Source organism: Chrysemys picta, chromosome 2 (assembly GCF_011386835.1).
Source record: "Chrysemys picta bellii isolate R12L10 chromosome 2, ASM1138683v2, whole genome shotgun sequence".
NCBI classification, from domain to species: Eukaryota; Metazoa; Chordata; order Testudines; family Emydidae; genus Chrysemys; species Chrysemys picta.
Genome location: NC_088792.1, coordinates 93,770,065 through 93,786,326, shown reverse-complemented (window position 1 = coordinate 93,786,326; position 16,262 = coordinate 93,770,065). Strand labels below are relative to the sequence as shown.

At 42.8% G+C, this 16,262-nt stretch overlaps 2 protein-coding genes across 9 annotated transcripts in view; one reads left to right on the top strand and one right to left on the bottom strand.

Annotated features, from left to right (window-relative positions):
• Positions 1 to 6,111, top strand: part of AOAH (acyloxyacyl hydrolase) — a 117,597-nt gene extending 111,486 nt beyond the window's left edge. For all 5 annotated transcript variants that reach the window (XM_065587204.1, XM_065587203.1, XM_065587205.1 and 2 more), the window contains one exon: positions 5,507 to 6,111. In XM_065587204.1, coding sequence (XP_065443276.1) covers positions 5,507 to 5,635 — 129 coding nt within the window. In that variant the 3' untranslated portion in view covers positions 5,636 to 6,111. The remainder of the gene's footprint in view (positions 1 to 5,506) is intronic.
• A 2,126-nt stretch (positions 6,112 to 8,237) lies between these two features.
• Positions 8,238 to 16,262, bottom strand: part of ANLN (anillin, actin binding protein) — a 70,923-nt gene continuing 62,898 nt past the window's right edge. For all 4 annotated transcript variants that reach the window (XM_065583778.1, XM_065583779.1, XM_024106449.3 and 1 more), the window contains 3 exons: positions 14,043 to 14,150; positions 11,365 to 11,537; positions 8,238 to 10,871 (listed from right to left, as the gene is read on the bottom strand). In XM_065583778.1, the coding sequence (XP_065439850.1) occupies positions 10,748 to 10,871; positions 11,365 to 11,537; positions 14,043 to 14,150 (405 nt within the window). In that variant the 3' untranslated portion in view covers positions 8,238 to 10,747. The remainder of the gene's footprint in view (positions 10,872 to 11,364; positions 11,538 to 14,042; positions 14,151 to 16,262) is intronic.

Below are 16,262 nucleotides of genomic sequence, written 5' to 3'. Positions count from 1 at the left end.
TGCCTACATTTCTGCTGGTGAAGTCCCCTAAATATCGGCCAATGGGCATGCGCAAAGCCTCCTAAGTCATGATGTTACCGAGCAGCTCACTGCTTAACTCATGCCTAAGCCCCAGTGGCACCGTCTAACTAGACATTCTCCCACCTCTCATGCCTGCACAGCCCAGTCTGGTAGATGTGATCAGGGGCCACGCAATGCAAAGGAAAAAAAGGATATGGATCAGAAATGAGGCTCACGATACTGTATGTCTTTATAATCATCATCTTTTAAACACGCCTGGCTCTCTCCCCTTCAGCACTGTTGTAGCTCATGTGTCTTCTTAGACGATAAGCACTTTGGAGCCAGAATCCTGTCTTTGTACAGCACCTAGCACAAATCAGCTGTTTAGGCAAAAGTGGGACTACTGAGCCCTCCAAACCCACCAGCCTAGGCTGCCCCTCACACTGTGGTACTAATATCAAGCTACAAGCCTCTGACAGTCATTGCACATACACAGCCATCCACAGGCAGGGACACATTGAGCTACATGAATGATCTCCCAGCCATTCATGAGCCATAAATAGAGAGGCTTCAGCCAATGCCCCCCCCCCGACCTTGCACCTCAGAACCGTAATGTCTTGCACTGCTCAAGGACCCCTTGGACAGTGCAAACTCATTAATAAGTTCATCTAGGGTGACCAGATGTCCTGATTTTATAGGGACAGTCCCGATTTTTGGGTCTTTTTCTTATATAGGCTCCTATTACGCCCCACCCCGTCCCAGTTTTTCACATTTGCTGTCTGGTCACCCTACGTTCATCCCTTCTTCATAGGAAAGTGGACATGCACCAGCCTTTGTAATTTGAGCTGAAATTCCCCTAGCACTTCAACCAAAAACAAACACATTTTAGGCAAAACAGATTTATTAACTACAGAAAGATAGACTTTAAGTGATTATAAGTAACAGGTATAGAGATCAGAGTTAGTTACCTAGGAAATAAAAATAAATTCTAACTTAGACTAAGCAAGATTTGAACCAAACTGTCTCTCATCCTAACAGATGGTACAAGCAAGTTACAGTTCCTCAATACATCCTTCCAGCCTGGGACCAATCTCCCTACGACAGTCTTTGTCTTCCAGACAATCTTCCAGTGTTGAGATGGGGGGTGGAGGAGAGAAAGAGAGGCCATGTGATGATGTCACTGCCACTCTTCTTCCAGCAGCTAGAAAGATCCTTGCTGTGACGTGGGTTAGTCCGCCCACCCCCATGGAGTATGTGCCTTCGCTGATGGGCCATTAACAAGGTCTGGGCCCTCCTTTGTTACAGCTGAAAGGCTGGCTGTTGGCATTTCCCAAACTCGCAACATATTTCAGTAGCACTTATAGCAATACTTCCTAACTTCACATACAATGATAGTACATACAGTCCAACAGGATATTAAGGTTCAGCAGACAAGACTTTTTTAAAAGGATACCTCACAAGACATGCATTGTACCAAAGATATCATATCATAGTGGTGAATTGGGGGGTTCCAGGGTGCTACTTTGAGGTACAGAGTGTAACACCCTGAAAGGGCCTAAGTGCCACTTTCAACCAAGAGTGGAAATGCACACCCTAATTCAAGTGCCCAAGTTTTTCATTTGGGATCCACCTATTATGTAAAGTCTCTATAAGAGTGATTTATTTTCTTAAGTTGCTAATATATTTCCCAAAGTGGGAGCTATAGAGGGTGAGATTGTGAGAAGCACTCAGCTGTGGCCTAGCTCTGCTCCTAGTGCAGTGGACACAGAGTCGGGCAAAGGTTAAGTGGTTTTGAAAATCCCACCCTTAATGTTGTCTTGTGAGTTATTCCTTCAGGGAAGTTGCATCGGATTGTATTTATACTGTAATTTTTTTGAGAGAGAACGGTTTTGTTTTTTTAAACAGACAGTAAATACAATTATTTTCCTTTAAGCTCCTAGAATCCTGTTTTACTACAAAAATCCCACTACAAGTTATTGCACAGCCTACATAGCTTTAAGGGCAATGCTTGTTTTAAAAGCAGCTGATTACTTTGTACATCTGACACGACCATGCATTTCAACAGGCTTCTATAAAAACAAAACCGTTATTTGGTACATGAACCTACAAAAAAAAAAAAAAAAATTCTAAGCCCTGAGTCACAATCAGAACATGTATGAGACGCTCTAGAGGATTCCTAATGATTATGTACAGGCAGGAAAATACAGCTTTAGGGTGATTAGAGTCTCCCTTAAGTCATGACAAAATGCATTTGTACTAGAAAGACAAAGCTGAAATGACATGGGGACAAGTTATGTAATTAAAATTAAAGGGAAATGTACCCTGCCCCAGCTCAGAGCAGCTCGACAAAAAAATTAAATAAGCATGTAGGGCCAGATCCCCACTGGTGTAAATTGGTATAGCCCCCATTGAAATCAGATACTCTGTTTTTTAGAAAAGTACACTAATGGTCTGCAAAAGGTCACTGCAGTTGTAGGTTCCTGGCTGACATCTAACCCTGCTGGGTCTCTGCTCATCTGGCAGGTACATGGTAGCACATGTAAAATGCAGTTCGTGATCTTTTTACCCATTTAGGTACAGACAAATGTCTACAAACCCCTGTAGAAGTGGTAATGTTGTTGGCTTTGCAGAAAGCCAAGAATGACCCAGTGCTGGAGATTCTCATCCCCAAAGTGGCCTTTTTGGTCAGAGTTGAAGCTCATTGCTACCACGATGGCAGATCAGTTGAGTGCCACATCTTGGCCACTCACCAGACTGCGGAGAGGGGACTCAGACACCCGCTCCCACAAAGTCCAGTCACTGCCATGAGTTCCCTAGGCATGTGCGTGAGGTGTAGATCTTCTATCTGACATACCCTGCTGGGCGCTTAGACCACAAGGCCCACTGCCCAATCTCTGGCACCAGTGTACAGCCCTCAGACTACTACCCACCTTGACAGCTGAAACAACCTCACCCAAAACTCTACCTGAAGTTGTGAACCTTCTGGTTTTACCTGCTCCAGGGGCATGGGATAAGGTAGAATCCTGTGCAAAGTCCCTATGTGGCACCTGTTTAACACAATGGTTCTCAAACTTCTGTACTGGTGACCCCTTTCACAGAACAAGCCTCTGAGTATCAGAGGGGTAGCCGTGTTAGTCTGAATCTGTAAAAAGCAACAGAGGGTCCTGTGGCACCTTTGAGACTAATTCCCCCCCCCCAAATATATAAAAAAGTGTTTTTAATTTATATCAGTATAAATGCTGAAGGCAAAGTGGGGCTTGGGGTGGAGGCTGACAGCTCGCAACCCTCCTGTAATAACCTCAACCCCCAGTTTTAGACCCCTGGCTTTAATACACTATTGCTCTCTTTAATAGCACAGGACACCAACTGATTCACACAAAAATAACCTATCCTCATTGCCCTGTCTCCGTTTCCTCACCACCCCAAACCATTCAGGAGTCAGGGGAGCCATCATTTGTGTTCTGAACAACTGAGCTTTCTTTTCTCAGCTTGTCTCTTTTGATCTCATCTGTTCCATCTCCTTCTCCTCTCCTGCCCAAACTTCCCATGGCTCTTTCCATCTCTTGGGTAGGTGACTTAAGAAGCAGCCTTGACAGGTGATCACAAACCACTAGCAGGTACCAAGTGTCCTTTCCCCTGATAAATCAGTGTCCACAGTGAGAGCCAACCTGTTGCCCAGGACAGTGGATGTAGAACAGCCTGGGTTAACGATCCTCTGTTGTCAGCCCTTGTACCTCTCAGAATTTCAGTCCACCGCGGATGTAAAGAAGCAACAGCGAAGGCAACTAGCCTTTGCAGTTAAAATGAAGTTTGCAGCTTGGTAAAAACATGTACACAGAGTTCAGTTTCACACAGAATTCATAAATTGTACAGATTGCCCCAATCATCGGGCAAAGCAACAGAGAGACACTCATGCTAGCCTCCGTTCACCTGTTCTGTGAAGAAATGGACGTCAGTCTTCTGGGCCATCATTAAAAGTACCTTTCACACGTACAGAATTTTTTTTAAAATCCTTTGGAGATTTTTGTTTTAAAGAGTTGGGATTTTGAGCCTATTCTGAAACATCTGTGTTGGACAAGCAATTTGGTCCCATCATCTTTCATGCAATGGCTTTGTTAGTCCTATTTTAGTCTTGTAATTATAATCAATGCAACAGTGAGTCTTCTGCGATGAAAGTAAAACAACCGTATAATCAAAATGAAGAGGTAGAATTGTTGCTCAGAAATAACAGTTAAAAAAAAAAAAGCATTAACTGCATATGAAAACTTTCGTTACAGAAGAGCTGCCTTTTTTTTGTTTTGTTTTGTTTGCACTGAAGTTATGCTGTTTATCAATCACCCTCTTGCCCTTCTACAGTGTTTAAGAAGGCACTGTGGGAAGACAGGAGCTGGGCTAATGACGGGACTAATTAAGACATATGTAACCAATCAATGCTGTCTTCACGCAAAAGGGACTGGCGATCAACTTGTGAACTAGCACTTCCAGGCTTGATTTGAACCTAGAACTAATGGGTCTCATTTTCAGAGGGGCTGAGCACCTGCACTTCCCATTGACTTCAATGAGAGCAAGAGCGATTTGCAAAAGCACCTGACAGATTCAGGCACACAAAGTTCTTTGACTTTCAACAGATTTTTGCTTTAAATCCTGTAGGTGCTTTTGAAAAGCTCCTCAGAGAGTGTTCACTACCTCTGAAAAACCAGGCCCAGTTAGTTTGTTTGCTTGAAATAGCAGCTCATTTTGAAGGCAGCAGCCCTATGACGCTGTAGCCTGCAATAGACTATGCTGCCTTGAATGCAGAGGAGTGGACTACATGACCGAGTGAGGTCCCTTCCAGTCCTACACTTCTGTGATTCTCTGCTTGAGACTTGCAGCCAATTTATCCATTTTTTCATACCTCATAATAATCTGAAAGCACATCTGAAAATGAATTTTAAGTAGCTGCTGCATAGAGCTGTCTACATGTACAAGCAACCTAGATTACTTTCCTTCCCTGATGAGCGGCCTGAACAAAACAGTTTCATTCAAGTGCTTGTTTAATCCAAGCTTAGAAAAACCTGTAAAAAGAAGGGCTACCAGCTAAATGTGCTGCCAGCTTGCTTCCAATTACAAAGACCAATCACTTTCCTCAGGTCAATTGCAACTTAGATCTCATACCAGGAACACCACTTCCATCCAGCTCCTTGCTCTGCCTAGGAGTTGGACTGAATGACCCTGCCCCAGCAGTACCATCTCTTCTGTTCTACTCCAGGTTTGCTTTACTTCCTCACAAAAAGAAAAATATTGCACCTGCTCACTGTCTAAGTGGAACTGACCCGCAGGTATAAGGAACGCAGGACTCTGCCCATCAAAGTGAATGCTCTTGGGGGCAGGGACTGTCTTTTTGTTCTGTGTTTGTACAGCACCTTGCACAATGAAGTACTGCTCCACGCTGAGGGCTCCTAGGCACTACGGTAATACAAATAAAAACCAGTAAGAAACTGACCGTATTTGTGTAAACTGTTTGCAGATTACTTCAGCCCTGGGGGCACGCATTATCTGGCAGAAGGCACTCAGCGAATGGCCCCATGTGCTTGGAAAGGAGAATCCCTTCAATAAACAGATTGAAGATGTTTTCAAAGATCAAGGGGGACACTGAGTTCAACATTTCCTGAGCCATGCAGCACTGTTAATTCTTACTAGTGTCTTCCAGGCTGCAGAGAAAAGAAACAAAGGCAGCCTCTTTTGGCCAGTGCACCAGTATAAAGAGCCAGTACCTGTATAGATGAGGTAAAAGCCTTCTTTCCAAAAAGTGTTGTATCTCATCTGCAGAGCCACATACGTGAGTAACCCAGGCTTTAGCTTTGGTTCTGTATAGAGTCATGAAAATGAATCAATGGATGTTTGCCGACAGGACTATGTAACCACCTCAATTTGCAAATCCACAACAGGGCTTTCTCTGCCTCTAGTAAATTGAAGAAGCCTACCTCAGATTTCTTCGGTGATCTCCCTGTGGATGACTTCAAATGGTTAATCCAATCAAACAAAAACTCATTGATGTTGCCATAAATTGTATGTAATGGTTAGTGTGGCTGTCTCAATCTATTATTAAAACTGCTATTTGCTTATTAAAAATGTGCCAGGGATGACTATGAAACAGAATTTTGATTTGCCTGGCAGCACTAAGGCAAGCTGATGGGGCAGAGGTGTTTCCCCTGCCCCCATTGATAGTAAGTAGGGTCCATCATGACAACCCTTTATGCATTTGGGGAAAAAAAACACCGACTTCCAGCACAACACCCCCACCCCGATTCCCTATGCTCAGTGCCCCTGCTCAGAGACGGCTCTACAGACCCTCCCACCACCACAACTGCACAGCACCCTGCACACCACCCAGCCCTCCCACAGCCCAGAGCCCCAACACAGTGCCCCCCCCCCACCAACCCCACTCTCCCACACCCCACTGGGAGGTGACTGTCTGCTGGGGATCACACTGGCCCCTCAGGAGAGACGTGATCAGCCAGGTTGGCGCAGGAGCAGGGCTTGCCCAGGCCAGGATCCCTCAGGGCCCACTTACCCAGCAGGGCCCCCTACCTTGGACTGCTGAGCTATTCCCCTGCCACAGGGGGCTGCTTCGCCTTCGCTGCTGGCAGGAAAGCTCCAGCAGGACTGCATGCATTGGTGGATTAGCTGACGGGGGCCCATGCCCAGGAAAACATGTGCCCTAACCCACTCCCCGGCAGCAGTGCCAGGGGAAGCCCAGCATACAATCTGTGGCTCCGGCTCCGGACTGGAGGAGCTGTCTCACTCCCGCTGCAGCCCCGGGGCCATGGCGGTGGTGGTGGGGTGGAAACAGAGCTTCTCCGGTCTCAGGGCCGCAGGGGGGGTTGAGGGAGAAAACTGCAGGATGAGAGGGGCAGAACTGAGAGTGGAACAGGGGCAGGGGCCACAGGAGAAGGGGCAGAGTCCCCTCCGTCCCCACTTGCTCTGGTCCAGGGACCCACAAAACCTTAATCCGCCTCTGACAGCGTTGGGCTGTCGCCCTCCCGCCCACCAGACCAGAGTGGGAAACTTTGAATTTTTTTGAGCACGCAGCTGGGCCCCCAGCAATGTGCTAATTGGGCCACATGCAGCCCACAGGTTGAGTACCACTGACAAACACAAATGCGTTAGTTTTAGGTTTCTAAAGGTAATAGAAGCTTCTCTAATAAGCAGTCGTGGGTATAATAGGCTGGAGGAGGCTAAGCCTCCCCACCAGGATGCAACACACCTCCCTTGGGCCCCACCCACACTCCATTCCCCAAAGCCCTGCTCCCACAACCCACTCTTCACCCATGGCCCCACCCACGCTGCACCTCTTCCTGCCCCTTCTACCTCTTCTCCTCCCTCCCCTCACACCTTTTTACTCCTTGAAAGGCAGGGCTGGGGAGAGAGACGGGACTGTAGGGGGATGGGGGCAGAGAGGAAGGGGCAGGGCAGCCACTCAGGGATGGTGTAAAAAGAGGTACAGGTGGCAGGCAGGGCACCTTGGGGGAGGATCAGAAGGGGCATGAGCAGTGGGCAGGCCTCAGGGGAAGAGGGGGCGAGCATGAATGGGGCCTGGGACAGAGTAGGGGTGGAGCATGGGTGGGACAGGGAGTAGGGCCATGGTCCAGGCACTTATGGGTTCCCCCCCCCACATGCACACTTCTAGAGAGCCTCCAGCACTCCAGCCTGGCCTCCCCAAGTGTGGGAGTCACATGCCACCCATGTGAGCTATATAAAAGTCCCTTAAATCTAATCCAGGCTAAACACAGGGGCTCTTTCTTATGCCTAGAAAACCTGGCCCTCAAGCAACAGACAGCTACAGTTCCTTGGTGTTAGGGCTTTGTATTCTTCCCATACCACCTGCTTTGAGTTGCAATCAAAAACATCTTTCTCCTCTGATGTTGGAGAATAGTTTGTCTGGAGTCAAGGTGCATTTCCTGTGGGACATGACCTAACACCTTCTGTTGGAAGCCAGCATTTCACTCGAATAATCTCTTTCCTGTCTGGTGATTTACACAGAAGCTTATAATGCAAACACTTAAATAGACTAATACCATTAAAAAAATTAAAATATCAATTCCCATTTAAACCACTTTTTTCCTCAGTCCTCGTCACACCCACCGAGGTGCTACCGTCAGCAGCCCAGATTCAAAGTACGTTGGAACAGATTTAGTTAAAACACAAGCAAAACTGCATGTTACAATTTACAAAAACACACAAAGTACACATGAGAATAAGTGTTTTATCACCCAGGTTTATTGACTAATACCCTGAGTGAGTTAGGCAGGAAGTCCAAACTCTGAGAAGACATTTCTCACATCAGCCTGTCATGGGATCTGAGTGCACCATGTATTTACAGACTAAAATTTAGAAATGCACCATTCTTTTATCCTTCCACCTATAAAGCTAAGCTCCCTTTGTACAATAAGACCTACTCAATAGATCTGTTTTCCAAAGTTTTTAAAACACTTCCATACACATGAAACTTTGGATCCAATCTCTTGCTGTTTTACTAGGGCTGGAAACTTGCTACTAGAAGGATGGGAGTCCCTGGCTTTCTGTTGGGATAAAGAACCCATTTCTAGCTTTGGAGTTGCAAGATATCAAATATACCCATCACTGTGCAGGAATTATGTTGGCAACAGAAGCTTTTTAAGCTGCTCAGGAGTTTGGACTGCTTGCAGTTCAAAAAAGAGACTGATCGTGAACAGCATGCAAATGAAGTGGTCAGAAGCTCAAAATAGAGTACAAAGTTTTCATTTCAATAAAATTTAAATTCACATACACAGGCCTAATAAAAAAATAAAAGCAGGAAGGGCAGTTTTCTGTAACTCACATCAAATTCTGAAGTACCTACATTTCATGTGTCATCAGCTCCATTACCCTCAACTTGAGAGGTCTCCTTTGATGCTGCTTTGAGCATTGCTTATGTTTTGAGTGTGTCCATCACTGGTGGCCAAGAGACTTTCTTTGCAATTTTTCTGGAAGCTGTTCACTTGTGAAAGAAGATAGTCTCCAAGTTTATGCACCTAAAGTCCTCTATCCAGATAGAGCATAGACAGTGGAAGTACAAGCTTCATGCTGCCCTGTCAACATGCTTCAGTCCTGCCCAGGTTGGACCACCGCTAGTCTCCATACCCAACACTTGGTGTCTGATGAAGTTGCCAAGAGGGTAGAGGTCTGTAGCATGATTACTTGACCACTGAACTGGAGTGAATATATCAAACAGACCAGACAATAATATGGTATGGGCCAGACATCAACAATGCAGCTGGTTTTCTAATACGAGTCAGTCTTCCCCACCACTGAGCACAACCCAATCCAATCTGTATATGGACTAGAAGTCCTGAAATGTTATGCACTTCCTTCACAGCCACTCTTCTCCCTCTCCAATCCAAAGTTTACTTCTATGACTGCAGACAACCCATTTCTGAGAAGCTTACTCAGTGTTTTTATTCTTTACATAAAGGGAATAAAATAAATCTTAATACATCAATCTGAAATATTTAAAGACAACAAAAAAAGCTAGATTCAAGAGCGATAGTACAAAATGACAGGATGAAAAAGGTATGGGTGACAGAATTTAGTGTTTCAAGGGTGAAAATTTAACAGTTTATAGCAATTTAAAATACATTACAGCACTCGCAGTGGTGCTATAGTACTTTACACTAAGCCCGGTGGAAAGCTTGTGAACATTGCATATTTGGACTTTAACTGAGTAGTTCTGCCATTTTACTGATGGCCTGAAGTACAGAGAGTTTTACCTGCACTTACAGCCAACTCTATGGTATCACTTATGGCCAGAAAAGTATTAGTTGGTATATAGCAGCTTTGTTGAGTTTTATAAAAAAAAAAAAACAATTTAACAATATATTTTCCTGGTGCTCAAATGCGGAATAGTGAGAATTATAGTCTGTACAAATCATGAGATTCAGAAACCACAATTAGGGCAGTTTGAAACTAAATTTATAAAACCCTAGTAAAAATTTTTTTATTTCTATGAAAATGTGCAACATACCGCATACATAATTCAACTCCTGTAAACCACATAGCGTGTGCCATGCACTTGTCCATAAGAAATGGCAGACAAGATTAAGTATGTAAGAAACAGTTATGGATGCATCTGTACATTTTTTGTTCTGACCACAAGTAGTTTCCACAAGTGAAAGTTTATACTGCGCGCTGTAAAGTGCACAAAACTGGCAACTTTTCTGCCTAAGGAAGGATTACTAACAACCTCAAAGCATTGAAGTTCCTTCCTGCTTCAGCACCCTACCTAATAAACTGTGTGTACTCTGATGAGTAGCTGTTCCCTTAAGGAAAATACAGTTAACTAGTACACTTGCGTTTTACAAGAAATTTCTGATTTCCTGTGATAAACTTAAGTCCTGATTTAGCTGTTTCAAAAGAAACTGATATTTTAAGCGAACATACTAAGCTGTATAGATTTCCAAAAAGTGGAAGTTTATATTAATATTTAGCACAGTCAAAGAACTTAATTGCTTCCTATCACACGCATTGATGCTAGGAAAAAAAGATCAGTTAAAATTCTAATAGAGAAATACAAATACTGCATAATATAGTCCTGTATAATGAATGGCACATACTCTTCCAGATTTAAAGCACAAAGTATAATAAGTAACCCAGAGGACCTTAGACAATCCTATATATAAAAAAGGATTTATAATGTAGTTTGTGTTTGTTTTCTTGTACATAAAATCTCATGGCAATTTTCCTCATAGTTTCAAGGCTTTCCAATAGGTTTATAGCATGCATCAGGCTGCCACATACGAAGGTCAACAAGAACTTGGTTGAGTTTTTGCATCCAAAGGTTACGCTCTTCTTTAGTATCAGCAGATAACCAGTTCCTTTAAAAAAAAGGCAATTAATTAAGATCTGTTGCTATATCCTTCCCACTCTCCATACAAGTCACTAAGGCCAACCACCCTTCCGAAAAAGTCCTGCTAATCCTCCAACCAATCAAGACGCAGAGCTCAAAAAAAAAAAAAAAAAAAAAAAAAAAAAAAAAAAAACGAAAACAACAACAAAAACCTTAAGTCTGCCACACAAAACATAGCTATGCAAAGTGCTTTCAGACAAACTACATGACACTAGTACTGCTCTCAAAATGAGAGCTGCAGTTCCTCATTCTCACAACACTGGATATGAGCAGAATAGCAAAACAGAACTAAACAAAATGGCTCAAGATTAACCCACTCAGTGTCTTAACATAGCAGTTGATAATGGTCCTATTCAAATTCTGAAGATCAACAGCATCATCGCCTGTTAATATCAACCCTAATACTCTGCAGAAAGGTTACAACACTTTAAAATACAAGAAAGTCATATGTATTCACTCACTTGGTAACACAGAGAGTGTCTTTACATTGGCTGACCAGAGTCTCTCTATCATCTTCCCTCTGTGGTCGGACAGTGATTAGCTCAAAAGTGTTGGGTCGGGCACAGAACTCTCTGTTGGCTGGTTCAATCTGACGATTAGTGCAGTTAGCCAAGTTTATCCGGCCCATAGGATGCTGAAAGTTAGTGGAAAAAAGTCAGGTTATAGCAAACAGGATTTGTAATGCTACATAGCACTGTTTGCCGAAAGGTATCCTATTACGTGAACCCAGAACAGATTTTCCACCCATACATGAACAGGGTTCACTTCACCCAAAAGTTGAAACAGCCACATCTGGAGTGGGAGACTAAAGATATTACAGTGGAATAAGCAAGCCCTACCCTGCCATGTACTCCATGGCTGCAGAATTCAACACTTGCTACAGAACTATGCTCCAGCATCTATTTAAATTTTCAGAGTTGAATGACATAATGGGGGAGGGGAAGGAGTCGGACAATTATTGAATGACAATTGTCAACATCACATGTCAAAATATACAAAATAAATATCCTTAAATCAAACTAAGTTCTCAAACAGCACTTTTCTTACTTTACCTATCATCTATGGAAAAAAAGTGTGTGTGTGTGTGTGTGTGTGTGTGTGATGAAATTGACACTTATTAACAAAAATCAAATCCTTCCAAACCTACTCATTAGTCACAAAGATAGCTTTGGAAGTATGAACCAAAACTGATGCAGTGATGGTTGCCCAAATCTATTGAAAGTCTGAAACAGTAGCATTGAGATGTAAACTGCACCATTCGTTTTAGTGCACAGCATGATTAGCCACAGGATTTGGTATAAGGAAAATTAGTTTTATTACATTGTACGATCCCTGCACTGTTCCACAGAGGCAGAGCTGTAGTTTAGGTTTGCAGGTAGGGAGCCAGGAGAACAAGAAGGGTAGGGCTGACAAGCTGAGCAGATGAGCCACTTAAGGCATTTCCCTTGACACATGGAGAAGAAGGTTCTGAGCTGGGCTACTGAAACAACTGTGGAGATGTTTTCTTAGAAAGGCCAACCTAAGACGACCTATTGTTTAAAGTAATCATTGACAAATTTTAATGTTACAGGAGCCATAGTTCTGGTGGGGAATGAAAGACTGAGATAAAGTAAGTTAACACTGCTACGGAATTTAGGGGTTCTTGCCATGATATACATAAGACCTTGCGTATAGGCCAACAGGAAGAACAGTGGCACAACAACAGTTACAACAAAAATTACATGCTGTTAATAACTTTACCTATTACCATAGCTGCCCTGCCCACAGTTATTAGAAAGAGGCAATGATACAACCTGGAAGACTTGATACAAGGAAGTTTGAGAAGCAATCCCAAAGCTCCTTAGACAGCAAGGTACAGAGAACTTTCCTATCCAAGTCATCTTTCAGGCTGTAAATTAGAGTATAATCTCTCCCAGCCAGCAGGGAGGAAGAGTATATGATACATTATGGCAAAGCTGGCCAGTGTACTGTCTTCTTCTGCTAACAGGGACATGCTATATCTATGCACGTGGACTGGCATAGAAAGCCCAAGAGATTCAGTGTTTGTCCCAGAAGTTTAAGAGGAAATGTGTGCTTTGATAATAAATTAATCTTTTAATGGTAAACTACCTAAATGAGTCAGAAAACACCTTGAAGGGAGCCCTCAGGAGTTGAAAACATTTACATACACATGTAGAACCAGACTGATTTGGACCCCTCTTGGCTCCTCAATGAGAGATGAACCTTTCTGATTTGGGCCATTAGCTAAAGAGTAACTCAAACTGTCTACAAGATATGTGTTTAAGCACCACACACTCAACCATATTAAGGAGCTGCAAAACTACACACCTTAGTTGTAACATGCTTTGGTGAATTCCATAGGCAGTAAATCATGCTATAAATACAGTTGGGCCCCTACTTTGGCAAAGCATACTGCTTTAAAATAGGCTTTATCGATGGGGTTTGTCAGACTAAGGATGTTGTTCTTTCTGACAAACTTGTGAGGCAATCCACATATCATTTAAATGAAACTTGCTTATTAGAGTTGTCAGGGGATGTTACATCACCTCTTTTAAATTGAACAACAAGACACATCATCATCAGACAAGCTCACTAACAGAAAAAGCTTTAAATCTTGAAAATTAAATAGAGAAAATGAGGATCTCGTGCCCCACTACCATGGAAACTGCTACCAACTTCAGGATCTGACTCTCCATTTTTGTCCTGGGTTATACAGAATCAAATTGAGAGAAGAGTTATCTTGCACACCCTACCACAAAAAGCTTTAAGAGCTTAGATTTCTAAGGACTAAGGGTACGTCTTCACTTACCGGTGTTCTGGGATCGATCCCGGGAGTGCTCGCCGTCGACGCCGGTACTCCAGCTCGCCGAGAGGAGTACGCGGCATCGACGGGGGAGCCTTCCTGCAGCGTCTGGACCCGCGGTAAGTTCGGACTAAGGTACTTCGAATTCAGCTACGTTATTAACGTAGCTGAATGTGCGTACCTTAGTCCGAAGTGGGGGCTTAGTGGGGACCAGGCCTAACTCTGCATCAGTAAAAAAATGAATGCAGGATTAAGGGAAAACAGATACTGTGAAATATTGCAGATTAAGAACCCCCATATTAAGCAATATAATAGGTGGATCATAAACTACATTACCTTTCGCTTTTCATCATCTGGATATGTCCAATAAGAGATGCAGTTTCCAGAAAGTACACACCAGCGCCGATGCCAAGCCCCAAATCCACTAACATCTTCAAACATTGTCTAAAAAGAAAAATTAAGTGACCTGCGTGACTTAGACATGTTCTACACACCTAGTTTATCCTGGTTTAAACTACGTTGGTTAATCATACTGGTATAAGCACCTTTATATCGACCACTATTGTTTGTTTGTTTTGCGGGAAGAGCGCAGGGAGCATACCGCTTTAATGATATTAGTATATTCAATTTGTATATAGTCAAGGCTGTAGTAAATCAGAGGCTAGAGCTTGCCTTTAGACACAGTAGGACAGATTTTCAAGAGTTCAGCACCCAGCATGCTGAGGTTTTGAAATCTGGCAGTGTCATGGTGTCCCTATGCATTTAGGAACCAGAGGATAGGATTGGCCACTACCAGCATTTAGAATTCACTATATATGTGACATTTCCTCCCATCCCTCCCCAGAATATTAAAACATGCTTTGTCTTCTCACCATACTTAATTCTCGTATAGGGCTTTTCACAAGATCCGATTCACTGCTAAGAGCTGGCATTTGTAATGACCATGATGTGACACCAGGTTGCCTTCCACAGACCTCACATCCATTAATGTAATAAGCTTTATTGTGTGAAAAAGCTTTTGAAATGCAAATTGACCTTTTTTATTTTTTAAAAACACATCTGCAATCTAGAAGTTAATCCTATGTTTAGAGTGCTGCTACCCCCAATATTTCAAAAAACAAAGTTAAGAAGTTAGTTTAAAAGATAAACTTTTTAATAAACATTTTATATTCTAGCACTGAATTGCAAGCATTTCAAGTGTTAGCTAGAATAGTGGTTTTCAATCTGTGGTCCGTGGACTTCTGGGGGTCCGCAAATTATGACTCAAATTAAGGGGTTCACGTCTCCATTCAAAATTTTTTTAGTGGTCCACAAATGAAAAAAAGGTTGAAAACTACTGACCTAGGACAGACATTGGCTGAAAAGGTTCAGCAAAATGCAACTGTAAGAGTGCAATATAGGAGTAATTAAAAACGTTAACCGATCACAGTTACACAAAAATCAGAAGCTAACTTAACATATTAATATGTAGAATTTGGCCATGTTACGATAGGCTGAGTGAGGAGTCAAGTAAGCTTAAATAAGAAGTTGGAGGGGAATTTGCAGATGTTACAAAACTACTGAAGATAGTTAAGTCCCAGGCAGATTGCAAAGAGTTACAAAGGAATCTCACAAAACTGGGTGACTGGGCAACAAAATGGCAGATGAAATTCAATGTTGATAAATGCAAAGTAATGCACATTGGAAAACATAATCCCAACTATACATACAAAACGATAGGGTCTAAATTATTTGTTACCACTCAAGAGATGTTGAGTCATTATGGATAGTTCTCTGAAAACATCCACTCAACATGCAAGGACAGTTAAAGCGAACAAATGTTGGAAATCATTAGGAAAGAGATAGATAATAAGACAGAAAATATTATATTGCCTCTATATAAATTCATGGTATGCTCACATCTTGAATATTGTGTGCAGATCTGGCTGCCCCACTTCAAAAAAAGATATACTGGAATTGGAAAAGGTACAGAAAAAAGGGCAACAAAAATTATTAGGGGTATGGAACAGCTTCCATATGAGGAGAGATTAAGACTGGGACTTTTCAGCTTGGAAAAGAGATGACTAAAGGGAGATATGATAGAGGTCTATAAAATCATGACTGGTGTGGAGAAAGTAAATAAGAAAGTGTTATTTACTCCTTCTTGTAACACAAGAACTAGGGGGTCACCAAATGAAGTTAATAGGCAGCAGGTTTAAAACAAACAAAAGGAAGTATTTTTTCACACAACGCACAAACAACCTATGGAACTCTCCTTGCCAGAGGATGTTGTGAAGGCCAAGACTATAATAGGGTTCAAAAAAAACTAGATAAGTTCATGGAGGATAGGTCCATCAATGGCTATTTAGCCAGAATGGGCAGGGATGGTGTCCCTAGCCTCTGGTTGCCTATTCCTAGCTTCTGGCAAAAAGGGATGTATCACTTGATGATTACCTGTTCTGTTCATTCCCTTTGAAGCACCTGGCATTGGCCACTGTTAGAAGACCAGATATTGGGCTAGCCTACGCCCCTGTATTTCTTTACTTTATGCAGAGCATTTACTTCTCTTGGCAAGAT